The sequence below is a fragment of the Haliaeetus albicilla genome, chromosome 5, assembly GCF_947461875.1.
Source record: "Haliaeetus albicilla chromosome 5, bHalAlb1.1, whole genome shotgun sequence".
Classification (NCBI taxonomy): domain Eukaryota; kingdom Metazoa; phylum Chordata; class Aves; order Accipitriformes; family Accipitridae; genus Haliaeetus; species Haliaeetus albicilla.
The window spans coordinates 44647208-44672451 of NC_091487.1; the positions used below are offsets into that span (position 1 = coordinate 44647208).

Below are 25244 nucleotides of genomic sequence, written 5' to 3' on the forward strand. Positions count from 1 at the left end.
AGGAAAGGTGGTAAGACAGCAAGTTAACACACAAAATAAATTAGAAATTAGTGCAAATTCTTGGAATTGGTACCCACAGAGTGCTGTAGTCTGTGTCATACTAGTCTTTTCTACTAGTAATCCATACATTCCCATGGAGAAGATATTGTTTTGGGCTTTGTCAAAGAAAAAATACTTACTGTATTGTCATTAGTGATTAAGTGTCTGCTATGAATTTACAATGTATGGTTAGAGTATAAGCAAAATTAGAGCAACAGAGTAAATAAACTGAATTGAACTGTCGTGTGATATATGTACTTGTTATGATGTTGACACTATCGTTTGAATTAAGCTTGATGATTATGAAGTGACTTTTGTTGTGCAGAGTTTTGAATGAGGGAGAAAAAAACTAGAAAGAAATGGAAGAAAAAGAGATTAAGGGATACAAGTAGAAAAAGTAAACCAAGGTAGAAGGTTTACTGAGGCAAAAAAACCTGGTGAAGTACAGAGCATAAGCCCTGTTGTAATAAAAAATGAAGACAAATACAGATTATAAGAATCTGGCAGTGTATGGATCCCGAAATGAGGCTATGGAGATAAAATTTAATGAAAGAAGAGACAAAAAGACAGTAAATATATTAGGATATGTATATGTTTATTTTTCAGGAAATTTGGGGATTCGATAAATGGGAACTGTCAGGCAAAAACAAATGATAGCACCTTTAACTGCAGTTCTGTCTGATGTAGGTGAGTAGCGGCTCAGTTTAGAAATGTCTAAAACTCTCTTTGACTGGGTAGAATTAAAAAATATATGCTATTTCTGTACATTATTATAAGCAGATTATCCCTCAGTACAGCCAGTGCAATTTTTCTACCTTCTACACCTCTGATGTATGGCTGGAGGGAGTCTAAAATATTGTAGGAAGTTCAGTATTTTGGATTTAGCTCAGCAATGGCTTTCTGAATAATATCTTTCCACAAGGGTTGATTAGGAACTAGTCAGCAGCTAATTAAGGTGGTTGTTTTTTTTAAAGCAGGCTGCAAAGTTCATATGTAAGTTGAATATCCAGCTGTACTATGAATGCTTGCTTTGAAAGTTGACTGATGATCTCTAACAGCAGCGGACCGCAAAATGTTCTAACCATGGGTCATGTCTCCAGATAATGACCTGTCCTACCTTTTTCCAGCATGTCTGCCCATCTGATACTTGGCCACTTTCAGAGAAAATGGAATGCTTGCTTCTCTGTAATTTTCCAGTGATTTTGTCACATTAATTTTGGTATTTTTCTCTAAAACAGCCAAAGAGCTTCTGCTTGCATGTGCAACTGAATAGTATAATTCAGCTTGATTAGACAGCATACTATCCAGACCATTTTGATTGGATGGGATACAAACAGTACTGTAGTGGAGAAGCATCATCATTTGGTCTCCTTAACAGCTAAACCATGTGATTATTCAGACTCTTTATGCCACAGATGAAAACCTAACCAGAAACAGATGGGGAGTGAATATTTTTAGAAACAGTATTTCAAAGCATTAACAAGAGGAAGAGAAAAAGATTTCAACTTTGGAGATAAAGAAAATTTTAAACCTGCTTGTTAAAGTATATTCAATAGTATTTTTAAAAAATGTTTTAATTATAAATAATACTGTCCCAATAAATATTTTTCCTCAAATTCTTCCATTTCCATGTTACTTGTGGCCAGAACTAGTGTGAAATGCAAATTCTTCAATTCAACTACAAGTAGCTGCTCTAAAATAATATTTTATAGTAATGCATGCACAGTGCTCAAATCACTTATTTAAAGGTTCCTTTTGTTTCTGTTTGATCGTTTATTTTAATTTTGTATTATTTCTCCAGCATCTAATTGTTTTCTATGCAAGACTTGCTAGGAAAATGGAAAACTAGGTCTGAGATCTAAGAAGGCTTTTTGACAAGCTTGAAATGGCTTTTGTGATATCCTAAACATGTCCACAATTAGCTCACCAGTTAGCTCTTTTCAGTCATCGTAGTTTTCCTGCAAGAGGAAATGATCCTTCTCCTCTAAATAATAGTGTCAGAGAATGATCAGTTCTGCTTTTCAAGCTATGCTTGTGACAAAGATATTTTTATTAAGAGAGGAATTAATCCTCTAGTTTTCTTGAATCTCAGGTCTGAAAGTCTGATGAGGACAAACGTCTTTTATCTCTTTCTAGTAGCAGGTCAGTGGTGGAGAGTCATCATCAGTACCAAGCAGAAAAGTCCTGTTTCTAGCTCAGCATTGAAGAAACCCTAATTATGTCAGTGTTGAGTGTTGTTCTAGTCTTCTGAGAGCTACCTTCAGTGTCTTCGGCTTCCATCCTACAATTGAATATGGATGCAGATGGTCTTTATATCAGTCTAATTTAGTGAGCATTACATTGTGTCCTATAGGAAATAAATTCTTACAGTACAATTTTACAAATAAAATCTTTTCTTAAATTGTTTTATAGCTTTGACATATCCTAACCCTAACTGAATAAAAAATATTTGTCTAGGAGAATATACATGACCCTCAAAGAACAGTAACTAAAAGTTGGGTTGCAAGATTTTTTATAAGACTGAAAGATAGTTTCTATTTATTATTCTTGTCTTGGATAGAGAAAGTTCTGAAGCCCTCACCCACTTTTAACTCTCAGTTGATTTCTGGCATCAATTGATGTATTTATCATGTTCATGAACTGGGAAGAAGAATTGGGAAGTACTTCACTGTGATGTTTTTTTAAGCAGGAGCTTCTTTCTGTTTGGCTCCAAGGAGACACTGCAGCCCAGAGATGTCACCAGACTTCTCACTTCCACAGTGAGATTGTTAGTGCAGATAAAACTGACTACATTTAGATACAATTTTGAGAACTCAGGTCTTTAAGAAACTCATCACTTTCAACTATTTTTTGTTTCACTGAGGAGCAAGCTCTGAAAACCTTCAAGTTAGTTAGTTATATTATTTAGTTACAGCTTCCAAATTGTCATGTTTGGCATGTTCTACTAAATTTTAATGTTGTTAAACAAAACGCTTCTCTTCATTCTAGATCTATCTCATTTCATCTCATCAATTTTGGAAGAGTCATGATGATAGCTCCTGATTTATGAGTGCTTGAACACAGCTGAGATATGTTAAATAATGTTAAAAGTTAAAATGCCAATTTTCTTAGTGTTGGTTGACTTTGGTTTTCTTGTCTGTGTTTAGATGTACTGGGTAACTTTACCGTGGTATCTCAGGTGTTGAATTATCTTTTATTTTGCATTTTGAGTGTAATCTATACAACACAGTTGTTATTAGTTACTATTAACTGTTTTACAGTAGGGACTAAAATCCACAGTTAAAAGCTTGAAAACCTTTTGTACTAGAATTCTGCAAAGACATGATTAAATACAACTTATTTCCCAGAAAGGTTCATAAGCTAAAATCAGGATATCACTGTGGAGGTAAGCAAGCAAGAGGAAAGAACAGGAGCAGGAAAATGAGTGAAACCACAGAAGAACATGGTTAATTGTTATGTTCTAAACCGGATAAAGCTATAAATGCCATTCTTGGTATAAGTGAATAGAAATTATTCAACTGGCAGGGCTTCATTTGCATGGAAAAAAATAATGATGGATATATATATATATGTACTTTAAAATTGACTTCAGTGCTGTAATCTCTCTCACAGTAATGTATTTCATCTATTATCTTTGTTACTTAGTTTGACACCATTGTTGATGTTTCTAAGTAAATTAAAAAGTAGTGACAGATGGATAAGGCCCTATAACCCAGTGTGCTTTTAGTTCAGGTACCACACATGAGCTGTATCTGCATAACTGAATGCACATGAGATTTGTTTGTGAAGTAATCATTTATTATGCAAACACCAGAACTTCATTATATCAAATTTTATTAAATATGTACAAGTTATTACTATTTAAAAGAACGAGTATCATTCCAAGATCTGCAAACTTCTCTCTAGCTTTGAGAGCTGCGGCAGAGCCTGTATTAATGCTAGTTTGAAAGCTGTAAGCTAATGCAGTGTCACTGTGAATGACACAGCACCACCTTTGAAGGCAAAACTTCATCAGCTGTATTCTTTAGTTACAATACAATCAAACCAAATCTTTCCTGACAATAATATATTTGTACATTGTTTAAATTTCCCAACTCTGTCCAACTTGTAGGATGGAAGCAAAGAATTCTGTCACGTTTAGGATTCTCAGATGCTGAAGAAAGGAATTCGTACCAGAAACATCTGACGGTAAAGGCCATTTAAAGGCAGAGAAGGGGGCGCAGGAAGCAAAGAGAAAGATGCGTCCATCTCCTCTGCTGGTACCCAGCCAGGAGGTCTTAATATTTTTCTTGCTTAGGGTCCCATGGCCTCAGTGAGGATAATGCTTCCTATCAGTGACCCCCTTTCCCATCACCTCTCCACTAAACTGGTAGGTCAGCTTCTTCTTGACTTTCTTGACCTCCCCTGTCTTGCCGTAGTTTCTCAAAGCACGTGCCATCTTCTGGTAGGTCATTTTCTTGCGATTGCCTTTCTGGATGCCCCAGCGATGTGCCAATGCTTCTTTGTGTTTGGAGGAGAACTGGAAAGTACCTTTTTCCTTGTCCACCCACCAGATGCTGTCCTTCATGTCTCCACTGCGAAGAAGGTCCAGAAGGAACTGATACAGACGTATCTTTTTCTTGCTACCTGTGTGAGTGTCAGAGAAGAAAGGCAGTGGAGCATTAGTATTAGCATGTAGCTCCTGGTGAAGCAGCAGAACGTATTTAATTCATTTAACTTTCAGCTAGCTTGTCAGTCACGTAACTTCTTCAGTTTGCAACATTTATAACAATAGACAGTGTTACACTGTGAGGACATAATGTGGTGGATTGATGTACCAAGAAGAAAAAATAGGAATAAGGAATTCCAAAGGCCAAACCCTTGTTTTGAAATTAATTTGCTAATTTGAAGCTAACTGAAAAACATTGCTAATTTGAAACTAACCTGAAGCTAATTTGGGCAGGTTATATGGAACCTGACTTTCAGGTACTGGGCAAACAGAGCTAAATATTTCTAAAAATCCGTTCCCGGACATTCTTGCCTTGGTTTTCTCGCCTGTTAATGGAAATTGGAGTAGAAATGGCTAAAGCCATTTCCATTCAGGAAGCCTGAATAGGCAAGGCAGAAGGAGGAAGCGGGAGTATGTGAAGAAACAAGACTTGAGATATAGACACAGTTATGGTCATAAAAGATTCGGAGGACAGGAGACTGCAAGCAGTCAGGGAAAGCGAAGCTTTGGCAGTGGGATAAAATACTAGCACAGCAGTTCTACAGTTTTATGGTAATGTAACAGCTGCTCAGCACATAGCTTTACGACGTCCCTCTGTCTTCACTGACCTGTTTCTCCATGCATAATTCCAGGCCCAGGGTCCACACCATCAGTCTCCCCATCTGATACCTCCAGTGGGGGGCTCTGCCTCTCTATGTCCTCCTCATCAGAACTGGGCTGCGGTGGAGAGGAGTACTGTAGGCACATCCGGGGCAAATAGGACACCTTTGGGAGGAAAGAGTAGGAGAGGGAGGAGGTAGTGATAGGGAGTGGGGCATCGAGATAAAAAAAGGAAATGTCATGGAGAGAGTTACAGAGAAAAGGGGGGAGAAAGTAAGAGGTATATGAGATTGTTTAGGGTAATACTGAGTGACTTCGTTGTTGACATTTATAATAAATACTATGCAATTAAGAAACACTGACAGCTAACAGGTCAACACTTACACATGTACAAAGATGCATCTTTACAAGAGGGAAGGAGGAATAAGGTTGTGAATATCAGAACTTTACCCTATGTTATATCCTATGCAAGTGATATTGCCCCTCTTCCCCCATACCTCCCCGGAGCTAGCATTCTTCCTAATGAGTTTTTGATCTCTGTTGCCTATCCCCAGTGTAAAACTGCTTCTGAGAACAACTTCTTTTCTGACACAGACCTTCTGGAACTACTCATTTCAATTTGAAAGAGCTGAACAGTTCTGCCCTAGCATGGCTGTTTTGACTGGCTTTGGCTCTATGGTACTCTTCCTTTCTCAGGCATAGTACCTTCTGACAGCACTGAATCCCTACAGCACTGCATCCAGCTCTGGAGATGGCATTACATGGGTCAGTCAGCATCCTATCCTGAATTTCCCCTGTGAGGAGGGCAATAGCCTTAGCACTAAGATGAAGGATACATCATGCTTGTTCACATTCTTTTCCTAAATGGCTATCTGAAAATTCCCCATTAATGGGGATTTCTCATCTGCAAAGCTACCAAGCCACTTTTTGTGCTAAATTCTCTTGCCCTTATATAGGTGTCTTGTCAGGAGCAGTGTGGAATATACCTCAGCTCTGTAAATTCTCAGTTGCAGTCTGGTTTATTAGGGATCATGACCAGTTGCCATGAATTATTGCAGCTTCTTATTTAAGAATGAGAAACAGATCAGTCTGAGGGGCAGGGAGTCAGAACCCAATTCCTACATTAAAAAAATCCCAACCAACATTCCCCAAACCCAGCAGCGTATAGAAAGTGGTTCTCAGGAAATGGGCCAGATAAATGGTCCTGGAAGGTCAGCTCCTTTTGAACAGCTCTTCCCTCCCTCCACCGAGAACAGACATCTTGACCCTGATTAAGACATTGAGTTGCTGGAGCGTGTTCAGAGGAGGACAACCAAGTTGGTGAGGGGCCTGGAGCACAAGTCTTATGAGGAGTGGCTGAGGGAACTGGGGCTATTTAGTCTAGAAAAGAGGAGGCTGAGGGGAGACCTTATTGCTCTCTACAACTGCCTGAAAGGGGGTTGTAGTGAGGTGGGTGTTGGTCTCTTTTGTCAGGTGGCTGGAGGTAGGACAAGAGGAAATGGCCTCAAGTTGAGGCAAGGGAGATTTAGGTTAGATATTAGGAAAAATTTTTTTACTGAGAGAGTTGTCAAACATTGGAATGGGCTGCCCAGGGAAGTGGTTGAGTCACCATCCCTGGAGATATTAAAAAAGCGAGTGGATGGGGTACTTCAGGACATGGTTTAGTGGGCATGGTTGATGGTGGGACTCAATGATCTTGAAGGTCCTTTCCAACCTAAATGATTCTATGATTCTATGATTCCCTTCGCAGGGGACCTTAGGCACTGAAGCGGGGAGTGGGTGTTCACTTCATGAGTCACACCACCCACCTCATGTCGGGCTTTGCCGAGTGGTGCTTTTCAGATGAGTTTTGCACCAGCTTAAAATGTCCCAATAAGGAGTGTGCAAAGGGCTGGTTTTGGGGTGCAGCAGCTGGCGGTTAATGAGTTGGCAGATTGGCTGGAGCCGATCTGGCAGGAAAGCCAGGATTGGGTAAGAGTATGTGTAAGCTTCCTGTCAGATCCCCAAGAGCGAAACTTCAGCCCTCACCACAGAGTCACCTTTAGCTTTTTACAGTTATGAAAGCTGTGGCCTCAGGGGTAGGAAGGAAGGGAGAGACTCTGCCATGGGGGGGTGGGGGGGTGGGCAATGAGAAGGTGGGACAGTGTCTTACAGGGGAGGGGAACAGAGATTGGTGCCCCTGCAGAGCAAAAGGTTGTGGAAACCTGGAGTGCGTTGCGGGGGGTGGTGTGGGAGTAAGGAAACTGCTCCTCTGGGGCTGGAGGGGGACGGTGGGAGAGCGCTGTGGGGGACAGAGAGGCAATGGTGTCTCACAAGAAAAGGCAGTTGCAGAGGCCAACCTGGGGAGTTGAGTAAGCTTCCCCCACCCTGTCCTCACTTTCCCTATCTGCTCTGTTTTTGCTTACGCTTACTCTGCACCTGAAACTCAGCGTAGGTGAATACATACAGTGTCACACAGTTATGTTACAGAGAGTCACAAAGGACCTGTTAGTGTGTCTGAAAGAGCCAGGTTACTAATATGGTTCTGGAGAGAGAAAGCTTAAGAAACTGCTAGCTACTTTCCATATTCTGATGTTGTCTCAGGATCTGTGGCATCCATTTGTGATTTTCCTCTTTCTAAAGCTCTTCACAGTTTCCCAAGCTTTTCTTTAATTCTCCCCTCAGAATGACTATTATTTTCTTAATTTATTATTTGTGAGACCACCTGTTGGCAGGCTAACAAAACTTTTTAAAGAAATCTTGTCCAAGAACAGCTTGAGCCTCAAATTTGATTTCACAAAATAATGTGTTATCAACAGAAAATTAGAGAAATATCTTTGCATGTTCCTCCTTTATTTGCAAACTGTAACTCTGATATTGCAGACAAGCATGGGTGCAGTTAGTAACTGGCAAATTCAGCAGAGGATTAAAGCTTGCTTCCTGCTTCTGTTTCTTTGAAAATACCTTGAATAATAGTATGTGCTACCTGCGACTGCGGCTGAGGCACGCCAGAGTCTCAACCTCAGAGCACGCCAAGTACCACTTGCATGAGCTACTGTAGGTTAAAGTAAAAAAGCCAAAGATCCCCAGCTGCTAAGGAAGAAAAGGGTAGTGGCGAATTCTACCTACTAGTATCTTCTGCAGCTTGGGGTGGGGTGGGGCAGTGCTCTTTATCAAAAGTTGCAACAAAATTAATTCTCTGCCTTTTGTCCTGAAATTAAAGGTGATAACTGAGTAGAATGAAGTGGCATAAGCAGAAGCACCCTCTCTTGTTTTTTCGGTAGTGCTTCCAAAGACATCCATAAAGGAGCTAATTTTTATTCCTTGCCTTTGGTTGGAGGTAACGGTTGGTCATTATGTATTAGCAGTTGCAGTGAGCAACTGAAACAACTTGAAGCTTCCCACAGACTGCTGCTCCATCAAGCATTTTTTATATTTGTAACTTTCTGTTCCTAATTCTTTGTTTGTATCTACATCTTATATTCTATTCCTGGTTTTTTTTCTGAGTAGTAGGTGAGAAGTTTGATGGCTTGCAGTCAGTTTCCTGTTGACAGTGTTAGCTTATTCACTCCATTTTTTTCCTTCTTTGTTTTTGATTAATACAGTATTTGTACACAATTTCACTTTGCTTTGAACAAAGAAGCCCAAAATGAGAATGCCATGCATGCAGCTTCTCTCACAAAACTTCAGCAATGGCACCATTATATGCAGCACTGTAATCAGCAAACACTTTTTTCTCTGACCTCAGTCCTACTCTGTCTTGTATTCAGCACATTGTAGGTAGCTTGCCTGCCTTGGGAAACTCCTTAGCACAGGATCACCCAGCTTTCTTATTGCTCCCAGTAATGACTTTGGGCATATTCTTGTAGGATCAAGAGTTAGAAGTGATCACACCCACTTTGCTTAGTATCATTGCAGTATGATGGAAACCCTTATAATTTCATCTTTACTGGGAATTCACTGGCACTTTGTGACTATCTTTACTGCACAATGGAGTATCTTTTTTTACAGGGACATGACTGGCTTCATGTAAAATCTGAGCAGAGACAAGACAGTGTGTTTTGGCTCATGACTTATTTACTTGCAGGTAAAAACACAAGTAGGTTGTCCTCAGCCCGTTTCACTGTGGTAAAATTACCAGTGACTTGTCTTTGTTAGCATTTCTTGAACAGGTCATGTAAAATTGTCAGGGTTGCATGGAAATATTTAAAACTTTCCTACTACTTTGAGGCTCAGAATACTTTCCAGTAGTCATGGATACCCTTGCTATGACAATGCATAGCTTCTCAGGTCCAGTTCCTCTGCAGAATTTCAAAACAGTTGATTTTCATTCCAAATTAAACAAAATTTTGAAAACCTCCATAAAATGCAATTATCTTTTTAGGTGCAGTTTGAGGAACATGACTCCTCATTATCCAGATAAAAAGAATGTTTAAACCACATTTGTCCTGAGAATGAAGAGTTTTGTATCAAGTGCTTGTGCAGTAGGAACTTGTGTAATTCATTTCAGCAATCTCTTTCATGTAAGAGTATGCATTCCCTGGTGCATTATTTTCCTTACCCTTAACTGTCATCCTAAATTCTGAGTAAGGCTTGCTAACCATACCTGATGGTTGAGTCCAATGTGTGTGGTTGGGATTGCAGAATCCAAGACATGCATTTGTTCAATCTCCATGTGCCTGTACAGCTGCTGCAGCTGGGGAGGCTGTACACTCTGCAGTTCTGTGAAGTGATTGTCTCCAAAGGTCTCAAACTCACTGTGCATGTGGTGTGGATGATATTCCCAATAATGATCTAAAGAAAATAAAAAAAGATTGTCTGTCATTAGAAGATTACGAAATGTGGGATTTACCTGTCTTTCATTGGTTCCTACTTCTGTCACTGTCATTTCTGACCTCTCCACACCATTCCTGTTGACCTGTCTCTGGTGACATTCTATATAGATCCCTGTAAAGTTTCTTTTCCTAATCTCATAAATGCCTGTGGCTGGAAAGTGATACTTAGGCCACTTTAATTAAGAGAACACTCTTAGATGGAGAGATGGATTTCAATGATAATTTAGTACAAGATCCAAGAGACATTAGTGCTGGCACCTTTCTCAAGAAGAGACCATAACAATCTTACATTTTCATTATTGAGGCAACAAATTCTACTGATTTACATATTGTCATATTCTCATTACACTCTTCCTCATGGCATGGAAATGAGGAGATGGAGAAAATGTACAGATTATTCTGCAATTATCTTCAGTCTTTATTTTACTCTCCTAGCAAAATTTCAGGAATGCTGCAGAAAAGGCTTGGCATTTTGCTAGATATTTCCTGTAATCATGTGTTGGTATGTCACACATGTTTCAGTACCAGTACTAGAGAATAAAAGGATGAACTGTTGCAGCAGTCTGGTGTACACTGTTTACAGTGAAGCTAAATTCTGATGCAGACTCTTTCTCTACCTTTTTAATCTCTTTAGTATGTTTGCAATTTCTGTGATAGTTTAGATTTTTTCAAAAACATAAAAAAGTGCTCAGATAACCACTATCCTGTTTCCTGACTTATTTCCTTTTGAAATTAATTTCCATATCATTCTCAGTTTTAGATTTCTGGTTTTTTACTTCAATATAATCCTCCAACATTTTTACAATTTCATATTTGCTGCTCAAAATTTAAAATCTGCTAGAGGAAATGTGAAGCATTGCAAAGTCTGTTTCTCTCTTACATACATACAGTAGCTGCATGCCTAATTATGCATGTATCTGTGTACATTCTGTTTTTTAAAATCAAAAAGTCAACAACACGCCCTCTGCTCTGACTGAACCAGGAGCTGATCTTCCATAGTTTAACTTTTCATGCATCATTTTATGCATGCCCAAAATTTCTTTTTGATATTCAGTGTAACAGTTCTAATTTATATCTTACTATTCTGAGTTTTCTTCCCTTGTATGACTATAAATAATTTCTGTCCTACCCCTCATGTGTTTTCAGGTTGCTATCAGGTACCCGTACGATCTACTCCTAATTATCGCTTAACCCAGCTGCATGTATTTAGCTCTCAGTCCTTCAATATAAATCAGTATATTCACCCCCCTAATCATACTTGTGCACTTCTCCAAGCTTTCTCCCAGCTGTTGACATCCTTCTGATAATGCAATGGACAGAACTGAACATGTTGTTCCACGTGTAGTTGTACTGAATTTACAGAGGAGCAATTGTCTTGTTCTGCAATATGATGTTACTGTGTATGACATTATCTGGATACTAATGTGCTGTGAATACTTTTTCTTAAATACCAGTTTCATTCTTTCTCTCAGCTTCTGTCTCCTCGTGCTTCCCCACTTATGTTTCAAACAATTAGGTCTAATGTCATTGAGCATTTGAAATCCGGGATAGTGACTTTGAATGTGGCTTCCTTTAGAGGGAACTCAGCGATATGTTTATACCAAACATAGTTGTACCTGAGAAGTTGTAAGCTCTTTTAGCTGCCTTATGGGTCAGGCCTGTAGAAATTTATTTGGAGGCTCTATCAGACCATTTGCCACATCAGTGCTTACTTTTTTGCCCTTCCTGCTTTTCTGATTCATGGATAAACCATGTTGCTGCATGTGAAAGGGACGGAAAGGTGCAATACTCTGTAATTTCTTTGCTTTGTTGTATAGCGGTTTCTCTGGGCTACATGTGGATTTTATAGCCCAAAGTTATAATTACAATGCACAATAGCACTTCTTCATGTTGTAGTGCTAGAGAAAAATTTTGTTTTCTCTGGTAAAAAAGTGAGTTTTATGGGTGCAAAGTACCCAGGTACTTTTACATTCACATCTGCTCCAACCCAGGAGATGGCAGAGTGTGTGTGGGTCTGAATCCACAGATCATCTAAGGCTGTGTCCTGGTAGGAGGCTTTGGGCACTTTCAATCTGAAACTTTTTTGTTAGTTGGAAGACTGAGCCACACTAACTCATGCTTTTTCTGGGTTAAATTACTGCTGATTTCTCTAAGTAGAGCCAACCATTGAGGCCCCATATACCTTGGGCAGCCCTGTATAATAAATTGGTGAGAATATATTGCTGCAGTAATCTATACTTTCGTTCCTTAGAATGATCTGGCTCTGCTCCTTGTGCAGAAAGTCCTCTGTCAGATGGCAATGTATATTCTCAAAGGCCCCTTGTCTTTGATAATCTGCTACAGAAAATGACATCGATGCATAATTGTGAGGATGACAAAGCCCAGGCAAAAGTCTCTGAGGCTGTCAAAGGCAGGTCTTCAGCTGTGGAATGCCTTACTAGTAGTAACTATGGTGGTCAAGGGAGAACATAGTACATTCCCAACATGCATAGCCATGAGTATTTGTGCATGCTCTCAGTGGTCTGCTTTTGATTCTTCTTAAATATTTTTTTTATCAACAGTCATGTTTTTATACTTCAAGATACGTCTTAGTTTTTTGGAGCCTATGACAACATTCCTGTTGCTTCCAGAACTGTTCTTTTAAACTCTTTCTTAGCAAATAAATTAACCTATGGAACACTATTTATGCATATTCATGTTAATCACTATGTAATATTTAGCCTAGTCTTTACTGAATTCCTTTTTTAAGGAATTAGGTGGTGCTGTAAAAATACTACAATAGAATAGTACTAATAGCACAGCATTTAGGGACTTACAGTGACCACATAATACTAATACATTACAAAATAAATCTATGTCAGAAATTACTTCAACACAAACTTGTGTCCAAATATTGAAGTTGTGGCAGGAGGAAAAGTCCATATTTCTTTCTAAATTATCTATAATTTGACAGTGATGCTTAGGAAAAACAATATTGGTTTAGTTACATTAAAAGAGAGATTCCGAATTCTGTCTCCACAAGACCCTCTGCAGTTAACCACACTGGCTAAGTATATTGCACTTGAAAAGATAAAAAAATTCTAAATATCTGTGCCTGCAGTTATTAGAGTTATCAGCAGCTATTGACTTCTGTGTTCTTTGTTAGTGTTATGTCAGTAACACACAGCAATTCTGTTCTTTTCTCAGAACGTAAAGGTGGAAGGAAGAAAAAAGAAAGGAGAGAAAAATTCTAGAAATGGAAAGTGTCTGTTCTTTGGGTAAAGGAAAATGTCATTAAAAGCCAAGATATAGCTGCACAATGGAGTCATTATGAGAAATTTCATGTGAAGTGAAAGAGGATGTGAAAAAAATTCTCTCTTATAGAGACATGGAGATCATGTTTGTTTTGGTCTTGTATGTAGTGAAAGGTTAGAGGAAGGACAGTCATGAATCCTGAACTCCCTCCCATGACAGAGAGGATGTTAGCCTGTTGGGAGGCAATAGTGGACCTAAAGGCATTGTGTTAATATTCACCATGGAGGTAGATTCTCACTCTACAAGTGAGAAAACATAACTCAGTCATCTTTTGACCAATGTAAAATGCTTTGCTCCTGTTTTAATAGATGAATAATGTCAGAACCAGCAGTTAGAATATGAAAGAGGCTTACGGAAGATATTTATTATAAAGTGGAGTAATAGGCTAAATCTGCATCATGGAGTGCAAAACCATGCAGAAATTCATGAGCCAGCTCTTGAACCGGAAACGTGACAGCTCTGTCAGCACAGCACCCTGCCTGGTCTAGGGAGGTGACTGTGTTGACATGGCTGCATTTGTGAGGTCTAGGCCAGTGTCTCTGAGCGGTTCTGCTCTGTGCTGTACAGATTTTCCAAGTAATTTTGAACTAGGAGAGGGTTTCTTACACAGTGCTACATTGCACAGCTTAGATGTTCCCACTGTGTTTCGCTCATCTGAAAAAACATGCCAAGAAAAAACCCATAGAGGAAATGAGAAAAATATTGAAGGACACCGGAAAATTAATGTCTTGATTCCCTACAGAATCGCTCTCTGTTGAGTGGAATGCTCTGCTCTGAGGCAGTGCAGTGGTCTTATCTATAACGCCAGTAGGATCTCATTAGCTCTCACTTTACAAACTTCATGATTTTAATAATGCCAAATGTTCGAAAATCTATGAGTCAGACCCCAGCAAATCACGAAGATGGCTTTGAAGCGAGGGGCTTTTTTTCATGAAGTTTGGAGTTCTATATTCCATGTAGCATTTAAGACTAAGGTTCACATGTTTGGACTTTCCTCCACTTCTGTGTGGGGTAAAGTCCTAACAAAATCAAAGCTGATATTTTTAAATGATCACATTACTCCAGGAGGTGGGGTGAAAATAAAATCCCAAATCACAAAATCTGGTAAGTACCATGAGGCTAGCAACAAAGTGAACAAGGGTCAGTATTCAGCTTCATACAAAAAGTGATTTTTACTAAACCAATAATGTTTAGTAATAACTTAGAGACAAAGCTGCAGTGGAATTTTGTAATTACTAAGATTGCATTAGTGTTACAAAATATGCTGTATTACATTTACAGACTTACTAGCATACAAGCTCAGGGTAGGGAGATGGACTAATACATGATCACTTGAAGTAGCTTCTGTCCTTCATGACTGTGTCTCTGTGTTTATTACAGTGTTTACAAAACAGTTAAACTACAGTATACAAAATAAGTGCAAACAATGCATGTTGTTATGAACATATGGATATTTTTATGGTGTGTTTTTGCTTGTTAAATTTAGTGTTCACTTACTGGCAATGATCTCCTACATATTAAATTAGTGACACACTATTGTGTGTACTTTACTGCCTACTCATGTAAACATGGAGTAAGGGTTGCCTTCAGCATTATGATCTAGAAAAGTGACAGTAATGCATGTAGCACAGATCTACAGATTAAGATATTGCCATCTTTCTTTAACAAACTTAAGTTGCTAGCAGTGAGATAGAGCTAGTCTGACACCTGAGCAAGTCCTTCTATTTCTTTAGCGGTCCTTTATCAGCAAAGTCAGAAGTATTATTCTGTCATGTTGTATCTATTTACTTTATCTGGTAGGTTTTCTTTGAGGTCCATAGTAATATTGAATACACCTGCAAAATAATTTTTTATGTTCCGCCAGTGATCTCACTGTACCCCAAGCTGAACTCCTCTCTCACAATTCTGTCCTACTTATTTCTTTTTTCCTATCTAATCATGTTCTCAGCTCTTTTACTTGACTGCTGTCACTGCAGCACCTTATTTATTCTTTTTCCCCACCATTTTTCAATCATTGTGCTTTTATCTACATTGTTCTGAACACTTAGTGCATATTTCTAAAAGCAGTTTGTGACGTCCCTTTCCTGCTCTTCTGCACAGCTCTTCTCAAGACCCACTACTTCTGTCATGTTAACAAAATGAAAGCCAAAGTTGGGTTTCTCAATATCTATAGGAAAGAAGCAAAACGTGTTAATTTGTGTTTTTCACTCCCCTTTGGTTGTTCGTTGCTCTTTTGGACTGTGAGCAATTCAGGAAAGCGTAGGGAATATTAGGTATTTAGATACAACCAACTACATTACAGGTGCTTTCATAAATAAAAATTTGATTGAAACGTGCGTGCTGGGATTAAGTTGCCTCTTCCATAACCACTTACTGTAGGAGTTAAAACATTACGCAATGTTTTTTTTGGTCTTTAGGACAAGTGCAACACAAGTTTTGGAAGAGACAAATTTCTGTCCAAAGTGGGTGTTTAGGTATTACTTAGGCCATAAACCACATAGGTGACTTTTGAGTTTTTGTTGTGTTCATTATGATGAGTAAAAACATGTTAATGATCTAAGCGGTGTAGTTTAGGAACAGCCTTCCACCAGAAAAATGGGCGGTAAACCAGATGGGATGATAAGATTATGAAAGAAAAAGAGATGTTGTTGCTTGAGGTAGCCTAGATTTAATGACAGAAGAGTTATTTCCCAGTGCTTTTTCCTACATAGCATCTTTTATATTTATTGTTTAATTGTCACAATTGCCTTTTGAGATAATAAATGTTATCCTCATTTTATGGGTGTGTAAACAGGTACAGGTTATAATGTAAAAACCCTGAATTTCCATGTGGAATTTGCTGCGTTGTTTGATTAATGTGACTTGACAGATGCCATGAGATAACTTATAAAAACTGAATTAATTCTTTGTCTCCAGGCGTTAAGGATATAATATGTGTTTCTTGAATGCAATGTAGAGAACAAATTTAGGTAGCAATCTTTTCCAGTTAAATGCTCAGAACAATCCTATTCTGTAACTTGCTGTCCCTTTAAGGTAGCTTCTGTTGCCACAGATAGAACAGTGCCATGTTGTGAAGTTGTTAGATGTCTTAAATTAAGCAGTGATGGGTCTAGTTGCTATATCAGCGGGAGTCTTTTAGGGAAACTCCAGGATCTGAAGGGACTGCCACGAGTGATACAGTAGAACGGTGCTTTTCCTTCCTGAGTCAATATTGACTCTAATATTTCCAGGGTGGTGTTGCTGGACCCTTGCATTGCACAGGAGACAAAATTCACAAAGCAAGACTCTCCCCTCTGCATTGATTTAGAGTCCAGTGCCCAGATGACATGAAAATAAAAAGACACCAAAGCTTTGAAATCACATACATAAATTGAAGCAATAAATAATTGTACAGTATTTTTATGCTGAGCTAGGAAGCTGTAGCTAGCTACAACTACAAGGAAGTTTTACATAGGTTTAGAGAGAGGAAGTACTTGGGTGTACTGGAGAAAGAGTGAAAGTTAAAGCTAGGTGTGGCAGCATGCAAAAGAGATAAAAAGAAAGAGGTAAATATATGGAGTCGAAAAAGGCCAAATACCAAAGAAACATAATTAAACTGAAGGCACAAATACAGTATGTAGGACCTAAATCAAACAGGAATTGGAGATGGGAACACAAGAAGAGAAATACAATATTGCAAATCCATTTCCTCAAAGAGTTCTGAAATAAGCAAGAGTGATTTTGATCTGTAGAGGAAAGTAAAAACACAGTGAAGATAATGAAGGATAGAGATCATGAGATCCCACCTTCCTGGCAATACACTGAATGTACTGGAAGCTCCTTGTATCATTCAGTGCTTTCTAAAATTCTCTTTCAGAGAAACTGTGTTGCAGTTGCAGGGTTGGAACAGTGCCATTAAGCAGAATAAAATATTGTTGGTAAAAATAATTGATTATTGATTGAATTGATTGAATAAAAAATTTATTTCAAAATATGTGCCTATACATTATAGATCACAGCAACATGTTTGTTCTTTTCCTGAATGTCCTAAATCTCTTTCCTGTGGTACCCCATGAGACTTTATGCTCCAAGGAGATATTTTTTAACTTACCACCATGACTCTCTCCATCACTGTTGAGATATTGGTAATAGTCATGAGGCTGTCGGTAGAGGTCTGACTCATAGGGTACCATATCTTCAGAGGGCTGTAAAGAGAAGAGGAATTTTTAGAACTGTAAGCTTACACAAATCCCTTCAAAATTATTTGTATAGTTAGTGAAGGGGAGATGCCAACACATATTACATTGCCTAGGGAAAGAAGGTGGAGGCTTCAAGTTCTTACTGAATCAGCAGGAATAAAATGCTTGACACCAAACACTGGTTTGCAAAAAAATAATAATAAAAAAAAGAGTAATCCGATCTCCTCAGACCCAGTCTGTGTAGCAGAACTTGTCCTGTGGTATTACACAAGTTCTTGACATCCCGCCCTCCAACCTTCTGTGGATACTACTTAGAGGACATCAGGCCCAAGCCAAGATTCCATCACACCAGCACGGCAGGGAAACCTTTTCCTTGGTAGTGACAGACATTTATTATTATTATTCCTCCTGTACACAAAAGAGAAAGCAGAAACTTGTCTTGCCTAAGCATGTTATTATGAGTATTTCCAGGAGGTCTCACTAAATGGTGGCAGTTTGTAGGAGGGTAATGACATTGACAGAGGGCATGAAAACACTTTCTTTCTCAGTTTTTGTCCAAGGTGAACAGTAAATGTTTGCTGGTTCAAATCAGCTGCACAGGGCTGTTAGGTATGCACAGAGAAGACTTAGAAAGTCCAAATGTGGGGCAGATATTGAGTCGTGACCTGTTGGATGCTTAGCTGTAGAATTAGAGTCTTCTCTTCTTAAAACAGGTGACGTAGGGTAACTTTCCCACTTGTCTTCCTCCCATGCCTAGTACTCCAATGTTAATGCTGTTTAACGTCTTATGTTGTTTCAGCATAGGTGGTCTGTTTATTATTAGTTGTGCACAATTCTGTTGCTTCATTTAATGTTTAGTTTTGTCTTTTTCCAGAATGAAGAGTTAGAGAAGGGCTTTGATAAACTTTTGTCCAATTAAGTTTGTTACAATATTTTCTTCCAATCTGAACAAATTCTTACAGTGTCAACAGCAATGTAGAACTCAAACACCTTCTTGCTTTTTGTTCTGAAAGGAAGTTATTTCTAGTAGATACTAATAGAAACATTTTTCTTCTGTTAATGACTTCAGCATAAGTAACTTTAGAGGACAAATATTTAAAACAACATGATAACTTACATGATGGACATATTTTTTATGTTTATATGTTCATATGCCTATCTGCATGTCCCAAATCCTTATCTCCCTCCATAACTCTGTCTCATTTTTGGAACACCAGCATTTTGTAAGCTTAGGCTATGGTGACAGCATGCCAGAAATGCAAGCGAGCTTCTCTTTTTCTTCCTCCTCTAGACTACTCCAGAACATGAAACCTAAAGCAGTAGCTGCCATTAAAATCCAGATGGAGGTGGTAGATAAGCAGCTGGCAAGAGGAAAAGATTTTTTTTTCTGGTGAAAACTACATCAGAGTTACCATTGCTCATTAACTCTGTTAACTCCTTCAGTTCATTCGGTTGGAATGTGGGGATTTAAAGATTGTCCTTTTCCAGGGATGTGATTTCTGTGATAACATTGAAGAAATTAGATCAAGAAAAAGACAGACTTGTTCCCAGAAGGTTAAGATGTTAGAACACACACACAAAAAGAAAATACTTCTAGAAATTACTTTGGACCTTGGTGGATCCTTAGTAGCAGCTGCGTGCCATATTAGTGTATGATATTAAAATGCACTGGTAAGATTGCCTAAAATGTCATGACTTCCAGAATACACACTAACTGGCCATCAGATCCATGGAATATTCAAAGCCTCAGGAGCAAATCCATTGCCTGGCTGTCAGCTCCCAATATAATCTGTGGCGGTGCATAATTGTTCTGGGGAAATCTTGAGAAGATAGTAACCCACAATAAAGACAATCTAAGGGAAAGACTAAGTAAAAGGAGCAAATCATCATTTAATTGTATCTGCAGTAGGGATACCAGTGAAGGGATTCCTCTTATTTCTGGTCTCCTGAGGACGTAGGTGCAGTCTCCCTTTCCACAACAATATGATTCCAATACAATTGCCCTTCATCTACACAGAGATTTAATGGGAAGTATAACCTATTTTCCAGATTTCAGAGGGATGGTCAAAGGACACAGTACAGCATGGATTCTCTCTGATGCTTCTGGTTTTCCTCTACATATTTTCTTTGTGTTCTCTCTAACCATGAGTGTTTATACGCATTCACTCACCCCTATTCCTTAGACCTGTGGTGTACTCTGATCTCTGATAAGACAAAGTAATGAGACTGTGTTTTGCTTTCTTCAGTATAAAGTTCTGAACAGAATTTTTACTTTTCATTATCTTTGCAAATTAATTCACCCCACTCCCCCATTTCCTTTCCCTAAATATATGCTCCCTGTTAAATCACATCAGACTGAAGAATGTATGAAGTTTTTGCCTTCATATTCAGAATTGTTAATTTGTCATAACTCAAAGGAAGGCATTCATATTCTGTAAAAGGAGAGACCTCAACATCCAAATGGAAAATCATACTAGTTGGGAGAAGTGGAGGTTAAAAACCTCATATAAATGTATATAGTTTGAAAGAAAAATCTTTGCTTCCTTTCAACTAAAAACCAGAAACAGACTGAAGTTATAAAAATTTTCTGTATCTAAACACATCAAAGTTTGTAGCTCTGATAAAAATTTAGCCAAAAGTAAACAAATTTCCAAAGCAATCAGTGTCCTGTCAATCTAGGCTTAATTTGCTATATAGAAAATTTCCACTGCTACAACAAAAGCTCTATCACTCATATCTTTACAGAGGTATAGCTTGGCAGGAAGGCTATATCAGTCCAAAAGTAGATAAACAATACATATTTTAGGCATGGGAAAGGATTTTTTACTTTTCCTATTTGTGTTCTTCCTTTGTTGTCTCTTCTTCCCTAAGATTTTCCAAACTCCTCCATTTCAGTCCAATATACTGTAACAGGCAATAGTGGCTCACAGTCCGGGAGCTGAGAATTAAGTATTTCTACCATTGAAAAGCTAGTTTTACAAGTTCAGATGTGTATTCAATGACCAGAGCTAAAGGAAGATATGTTAAGTAGACTCTTTAAAAGTGATTCCCTTAATATTTACAGATCTGGCTGACTGCAGAGCGAGTTGCAGATACTCAACATGTAAAAACCAGTCTGCTTTCACATAGATCATTGTTTTTTTAACATACTCTGTTTTGAAAGTCTGGGACTTAAAATCTCTTTATTGTTGATTGTGGGAATTTTCTTCCTTAAATTTGTTTTCTGCTCAGTGATCCATTTGATCAAATATGTATGTGTATATCCTTGTTAACTCATGCAACCTGCACTGATCCATCCCCACAAAGGACTTGAATTGGCACTACTTTCTGTCTTGGTGTCTGATCTTCAAGGGTACAGTAACTAATATGGGAAGATGTATATTAAATATTTAAAAGTTTATGTATCATAAACTTAATCAGATGGTGGTCAAAGGAGACAGTGCAGCATGGTTTCTTTCTGATTATCGTATGGAAAGGTGGGATATTTTCCTCTATTCATTAGAGAAACTATTTCCAGGAACCTGTTTTTAATCTGTGTTGGGTTTTTTAATTTTTATTAACAGATTTTCTCTAGTTACAGAGAAGAGGTTTCACCATGTGCTGCTGTTGCCTCTTGTACCAATCTTTACCCACTTGCCCTGTCCTTCTCTGGAACCTCCCCACCCACACACCCATTTCATCGTCTGTCTTACTAATAGCGCTTCCATGACACTGAGCTGTTTTGTTTTGCCTGACAAAAAGCAAAGAATGGCTTATGTTACAATTTAATATTTAACTGATGTCAATGGCCATTTGTTCTATCAATTGTTTTAATGTAAAAGAGTGATAGAAAGCTTTGTTAGCAACTCATAGCTGTGGTCTGAAGTTGATATCTCCTTTCCTACATGCCATGAGGTGCAGTACGCTATCTAAAACTGTATTCCAACCTCAAGCAAGAGGTCAGCAAACAATACTTTATCTGTCACAGACTTTGATAAATGGAGAGTTGCCTCCATCATCCTTCTTTGCCCCGAAAATCAAGGGAAAAGCCACAAAACTACTTCAAGAAAGCTTGGTTAGCATTGGTTAAGAGACATACAGAGGACTCAACTGAAAAGCAGTCTGAAAATTCTTGTTATTCACTAAGACTTTGTCACATGATTCCAAGTGATTGTAAATTCACTAAATGCTGATCTTTGTTATCCTCACATAAGTATTCACTGACATGTGATTCAGAAATATTCCACAAAATTTCCAATGATGTGTTGCTGAGACAAGTTTTAAGGCCAAGATTAACCATATTTCCTTGGAAAAAAATTACAGTATAACTATTTTAGAAAAGATGAGTAAAAATATTAACATGATCACTCATTGAGCCAGCCTCACTGGACCATGCTGGCAACACAGTTATGTGGAACAAAGCACTTCTATGGGGCATTTTCGCTCTCATACAAATATACTTCCAAAGCTATGATTTCTACAGGTGGCTACTTAGGGATTCACAAATAACTGGGGTCCTCTTTAGGCAAAGGCATTAATAATTTTTTGCCCCGTAGCACAACTGGATTCTATCATGCGCTGGAAGACATTGCCCCAGTTTAAAGAACTTTTTCCATACAAAATTCCTGATCTTCAGAGAAAGATGCAGTACTCCTAAACTATTTGAGCAGCATTTTCCAAATGAAGGGTAAGAGTTTCCTAGCATAGTCAAGAGAAGGGCAGTTACTGACCCACCCTCAACTGAAAGGGGAGGGGCAGAGGAGGGAAGTATTGCTTCACAGAAACCCCTGTCTAGAAACAGGCTTCTGTCTCCCCTCTGAAAAAGTCCCAGGAGGCACAGACATTTACAACGATGCCATGTGGGGCTCTAACTGGTGGTGCTCAGAGCACACTTAAAACAATGTTGAAAGTACAAAACACAATATTATTAATTTTTGGACATTTTAATCACAAAAATAAAAAAAAAAATTGCCCTGGCAAGTGCTCCTGTAAGACGTAATTGTATTTTCACTGCTTGTTGTATCATTCATCTGAACAGAGTTCAGCCAGAATGTTAACTGCAATGCAAATTAGAATATGGGCCAGACTGTGTTATTTTCACCCCATTTATTCAATGTGTGCACTGGAATTCCATACTGAAAAAAAGAGTCCAGAAAACTTGGCTGTAAGTGAATGAGTGGACAGAAAATTAACAATTATATCTTTTTTTTTAAATGGAGATGCTGGTTTCTGGGGTAGTTGAGGACAAGGTTTGGGTTTCTTTTTAATTTTTTTTTAAGCTCAATACGTAACGTATTGAGAAATGTCTTGTGTACTTTTTTTCATTTTCTCAGTTTCTTTTCAGATTTCGATCCTGACGCATTTAAAGTAGATCCACTGGGCAACTCAGTAGATTAAGAAAAAGAAAAAGAAAAAGAAAAAAGATTTTTCAGTTCTTCTCACCCTTTGGGTAGATAGGGGATTTCAGGGACACTGATGACAAACTGCTACAATAAAGGGTCTCCCAAAAAGAAGACATATTTTTTCAGTCAACATGGACACCAAACATGAAAGGAATTCAAAGGGCCATCTTTCTGGGTGGAAGATAAGGAAACATGTCTTTAGCCTTCATTACATGGGACAAGACAAAAAGAAAACTTGATACAAGTTTTGTTTAAAGGACTCTTGGATCTGCATTGTTTCCTTCTGTTTTCTGAACACATATAGCAATTACTGTAAGTCATCTACCGCATAAAAAGCCAAGTAAAACACCTTATCTGACATCTCTTCAGCTTCTACAAACCTAATAAAATCTAGTTAGGGCCTTTTTTACACATTCTGCCTAGAGATTTCCCATTAAGGTTTGTTTCTGAACAACAGGTTAGTGGCAATAAGTTCTTCATAAATAATAATTTCCGAACTCACCATACAATAAATTACAGCAGTGTAACAATGCCTCAGAGTTAAAGAAAGGATAGAAACAGCCTCATAAGCATACAGAAAAATTTGTATCTTAGAGAAAACATTGAAAGTCCCCATTAAGGCTGTGGGTTTTTTCCCGTCATTCACCAATTGCTTTTCATAGCAAGTGAATTCAAGAGAATTCAGTTCAAGAGAAGCTGAAGGTAGAAAGTAAAATGCCATAATAACAAAGAGCAGAGAGTCCTAAAATCTGCAATACATAAAATCAGCATTCAGCAACTCTTCTCTCACAGATCTGTAGATAATTAAACACATAAAGTATGTCAGACTCCAGATTATTAAGAATTACAACTTGGAAGAAAGACTCGGCCTTATATCACAAAGCCAGCACTGAGGAAAAAAATTTACTGACTTGTACACATACCGAACAAAAATACCATACATTTAATCTGTGAAAACAAATGGAGATCAAAATCAGATACAAGTTTAGGGAGGAAATGTTAATTTCCCATTCATTTCAGCATTGTCACTAGCTTTATACATTGACCTAAGCCCAACTTCCTGGCATTACAAATACAGACCAAAATAGAGATATTCTCAAATAATAAAACCTTTTGCTACTGAGCCCAATGATCCGTATTAGAAATAAACCCCATATACTCACAGGGGGAATGAGGGGAAATCCTTCCATTTTGCAAGCTTGCAACATTCAGCCAACTTCTGAGTGAATTTTTCTTAATTCAGTTTTCAAACATCCAGAATAACTGATTTGAAAAAATCACATTAAAAAAAAAAAAAAGGAAAAAAAAGAAAAAAAGGAAAAAACAAGAAAAAAGTGAGATCCTTGGACTCCGTGAAGTCCTTTTGCTGATGGATCTCAGGATAGGAGAAGGACCCTAACAAGTTTTCATAGTTTGCCCTAATAGGTTCTGAGGTGCACTTCTTCCCGAGTTGTACGTGAAGTTCCTGATTTTATCAAATGTCTGTAGAAGGGAGATAGCCCTTGGGTCTGTCAGCTTGCTGTGACATCACAGCTTTAGCCAGTTTGCATAAATCTCATTTCAGGGAGCTGCGGTGCTGTAGCAGGAAGTCTGCTTGTGAGCCAGATCGGCCATGGGCAGGTGCTTACTGTGTAATCAGCAACCCAGAGCTTGGGCCTGCTACCAATAAACAAGCATACGGGTGCAGTGCTTTGTGGAAGACTATGTGCTTCCCACTGTAGATGAACCATCACGATGGTGCTGCTTTATGGTTTAATGATGTATCATAGAGACATAGTCCTGACAACTTCTGTGAGGACAGTGCAGTGGCGTAGACTTGCTTTCATAGTAGTCCTGTGTTGGAATTAGGTGGCAATACGTAGCAGAAAGGAAAAAAAAGTATGCAGTTTCAAATATACAGTCTTATGTTTCTGCAAAACACTGAAGATAAGCCCATGAGACTTTCTTCATAAACTTTGCAGTAAAGCAAAATAATTCAGTGAAAGACACTTAGTTCTCTTATTTGTTTCTTGTGATGTCTTTTCTAGCTCCTGCAAGGAGAAAGTGAGTGGGGGAAAGGAGAAGTATTACATGTCTCATGCAAAGATTTGACTTCTCTGAGATCCTGAGTGCCTTTTACAGTGAGTAGAGAACAAGATTTGCAGAGTTGTATCTAAGAGTCAGGTGCCGAAATTTCTTGTAGAGATTTTGCTTTAGCTCTTCTCACATGGTGTTCTCCCCTTTCTCCTGC

General features: G+C 38.3%; 1 protein-coding gene across 1 annotated transcript; it reads right to left on the reverse strand.

Moving 5' to 3' along the window:
• Positions 1 to 3856: 3856 nt before the first annotated feature.
• Positions 3857 to 24513, reverse strand: SPI1 (Spi-1 proto-oncogene). The gene is made up of 5 exons (XM_009917880.2): positions 24178 to 24513; positions 17546 to 17639; positions 9933 to 10120; positions 5356 to 5512; positions 3857 to 4665 (listed from the first exon to the last, which is right to left on the reverse strand). Exons 1-5 carry the CDS (start codon positions 24220 to 24222, stop codon positions 4349 to 4351), a joined length of 801 nt encoding a protein of 266 aa, XP_009916182.1. The 5' UTR covers positions 24223 to 24513; the 3' UTR covers positions 3857 to 4348.
• Between the last annotated feature and the right edge of the window lie 731 nt (positions 24514 to 25244).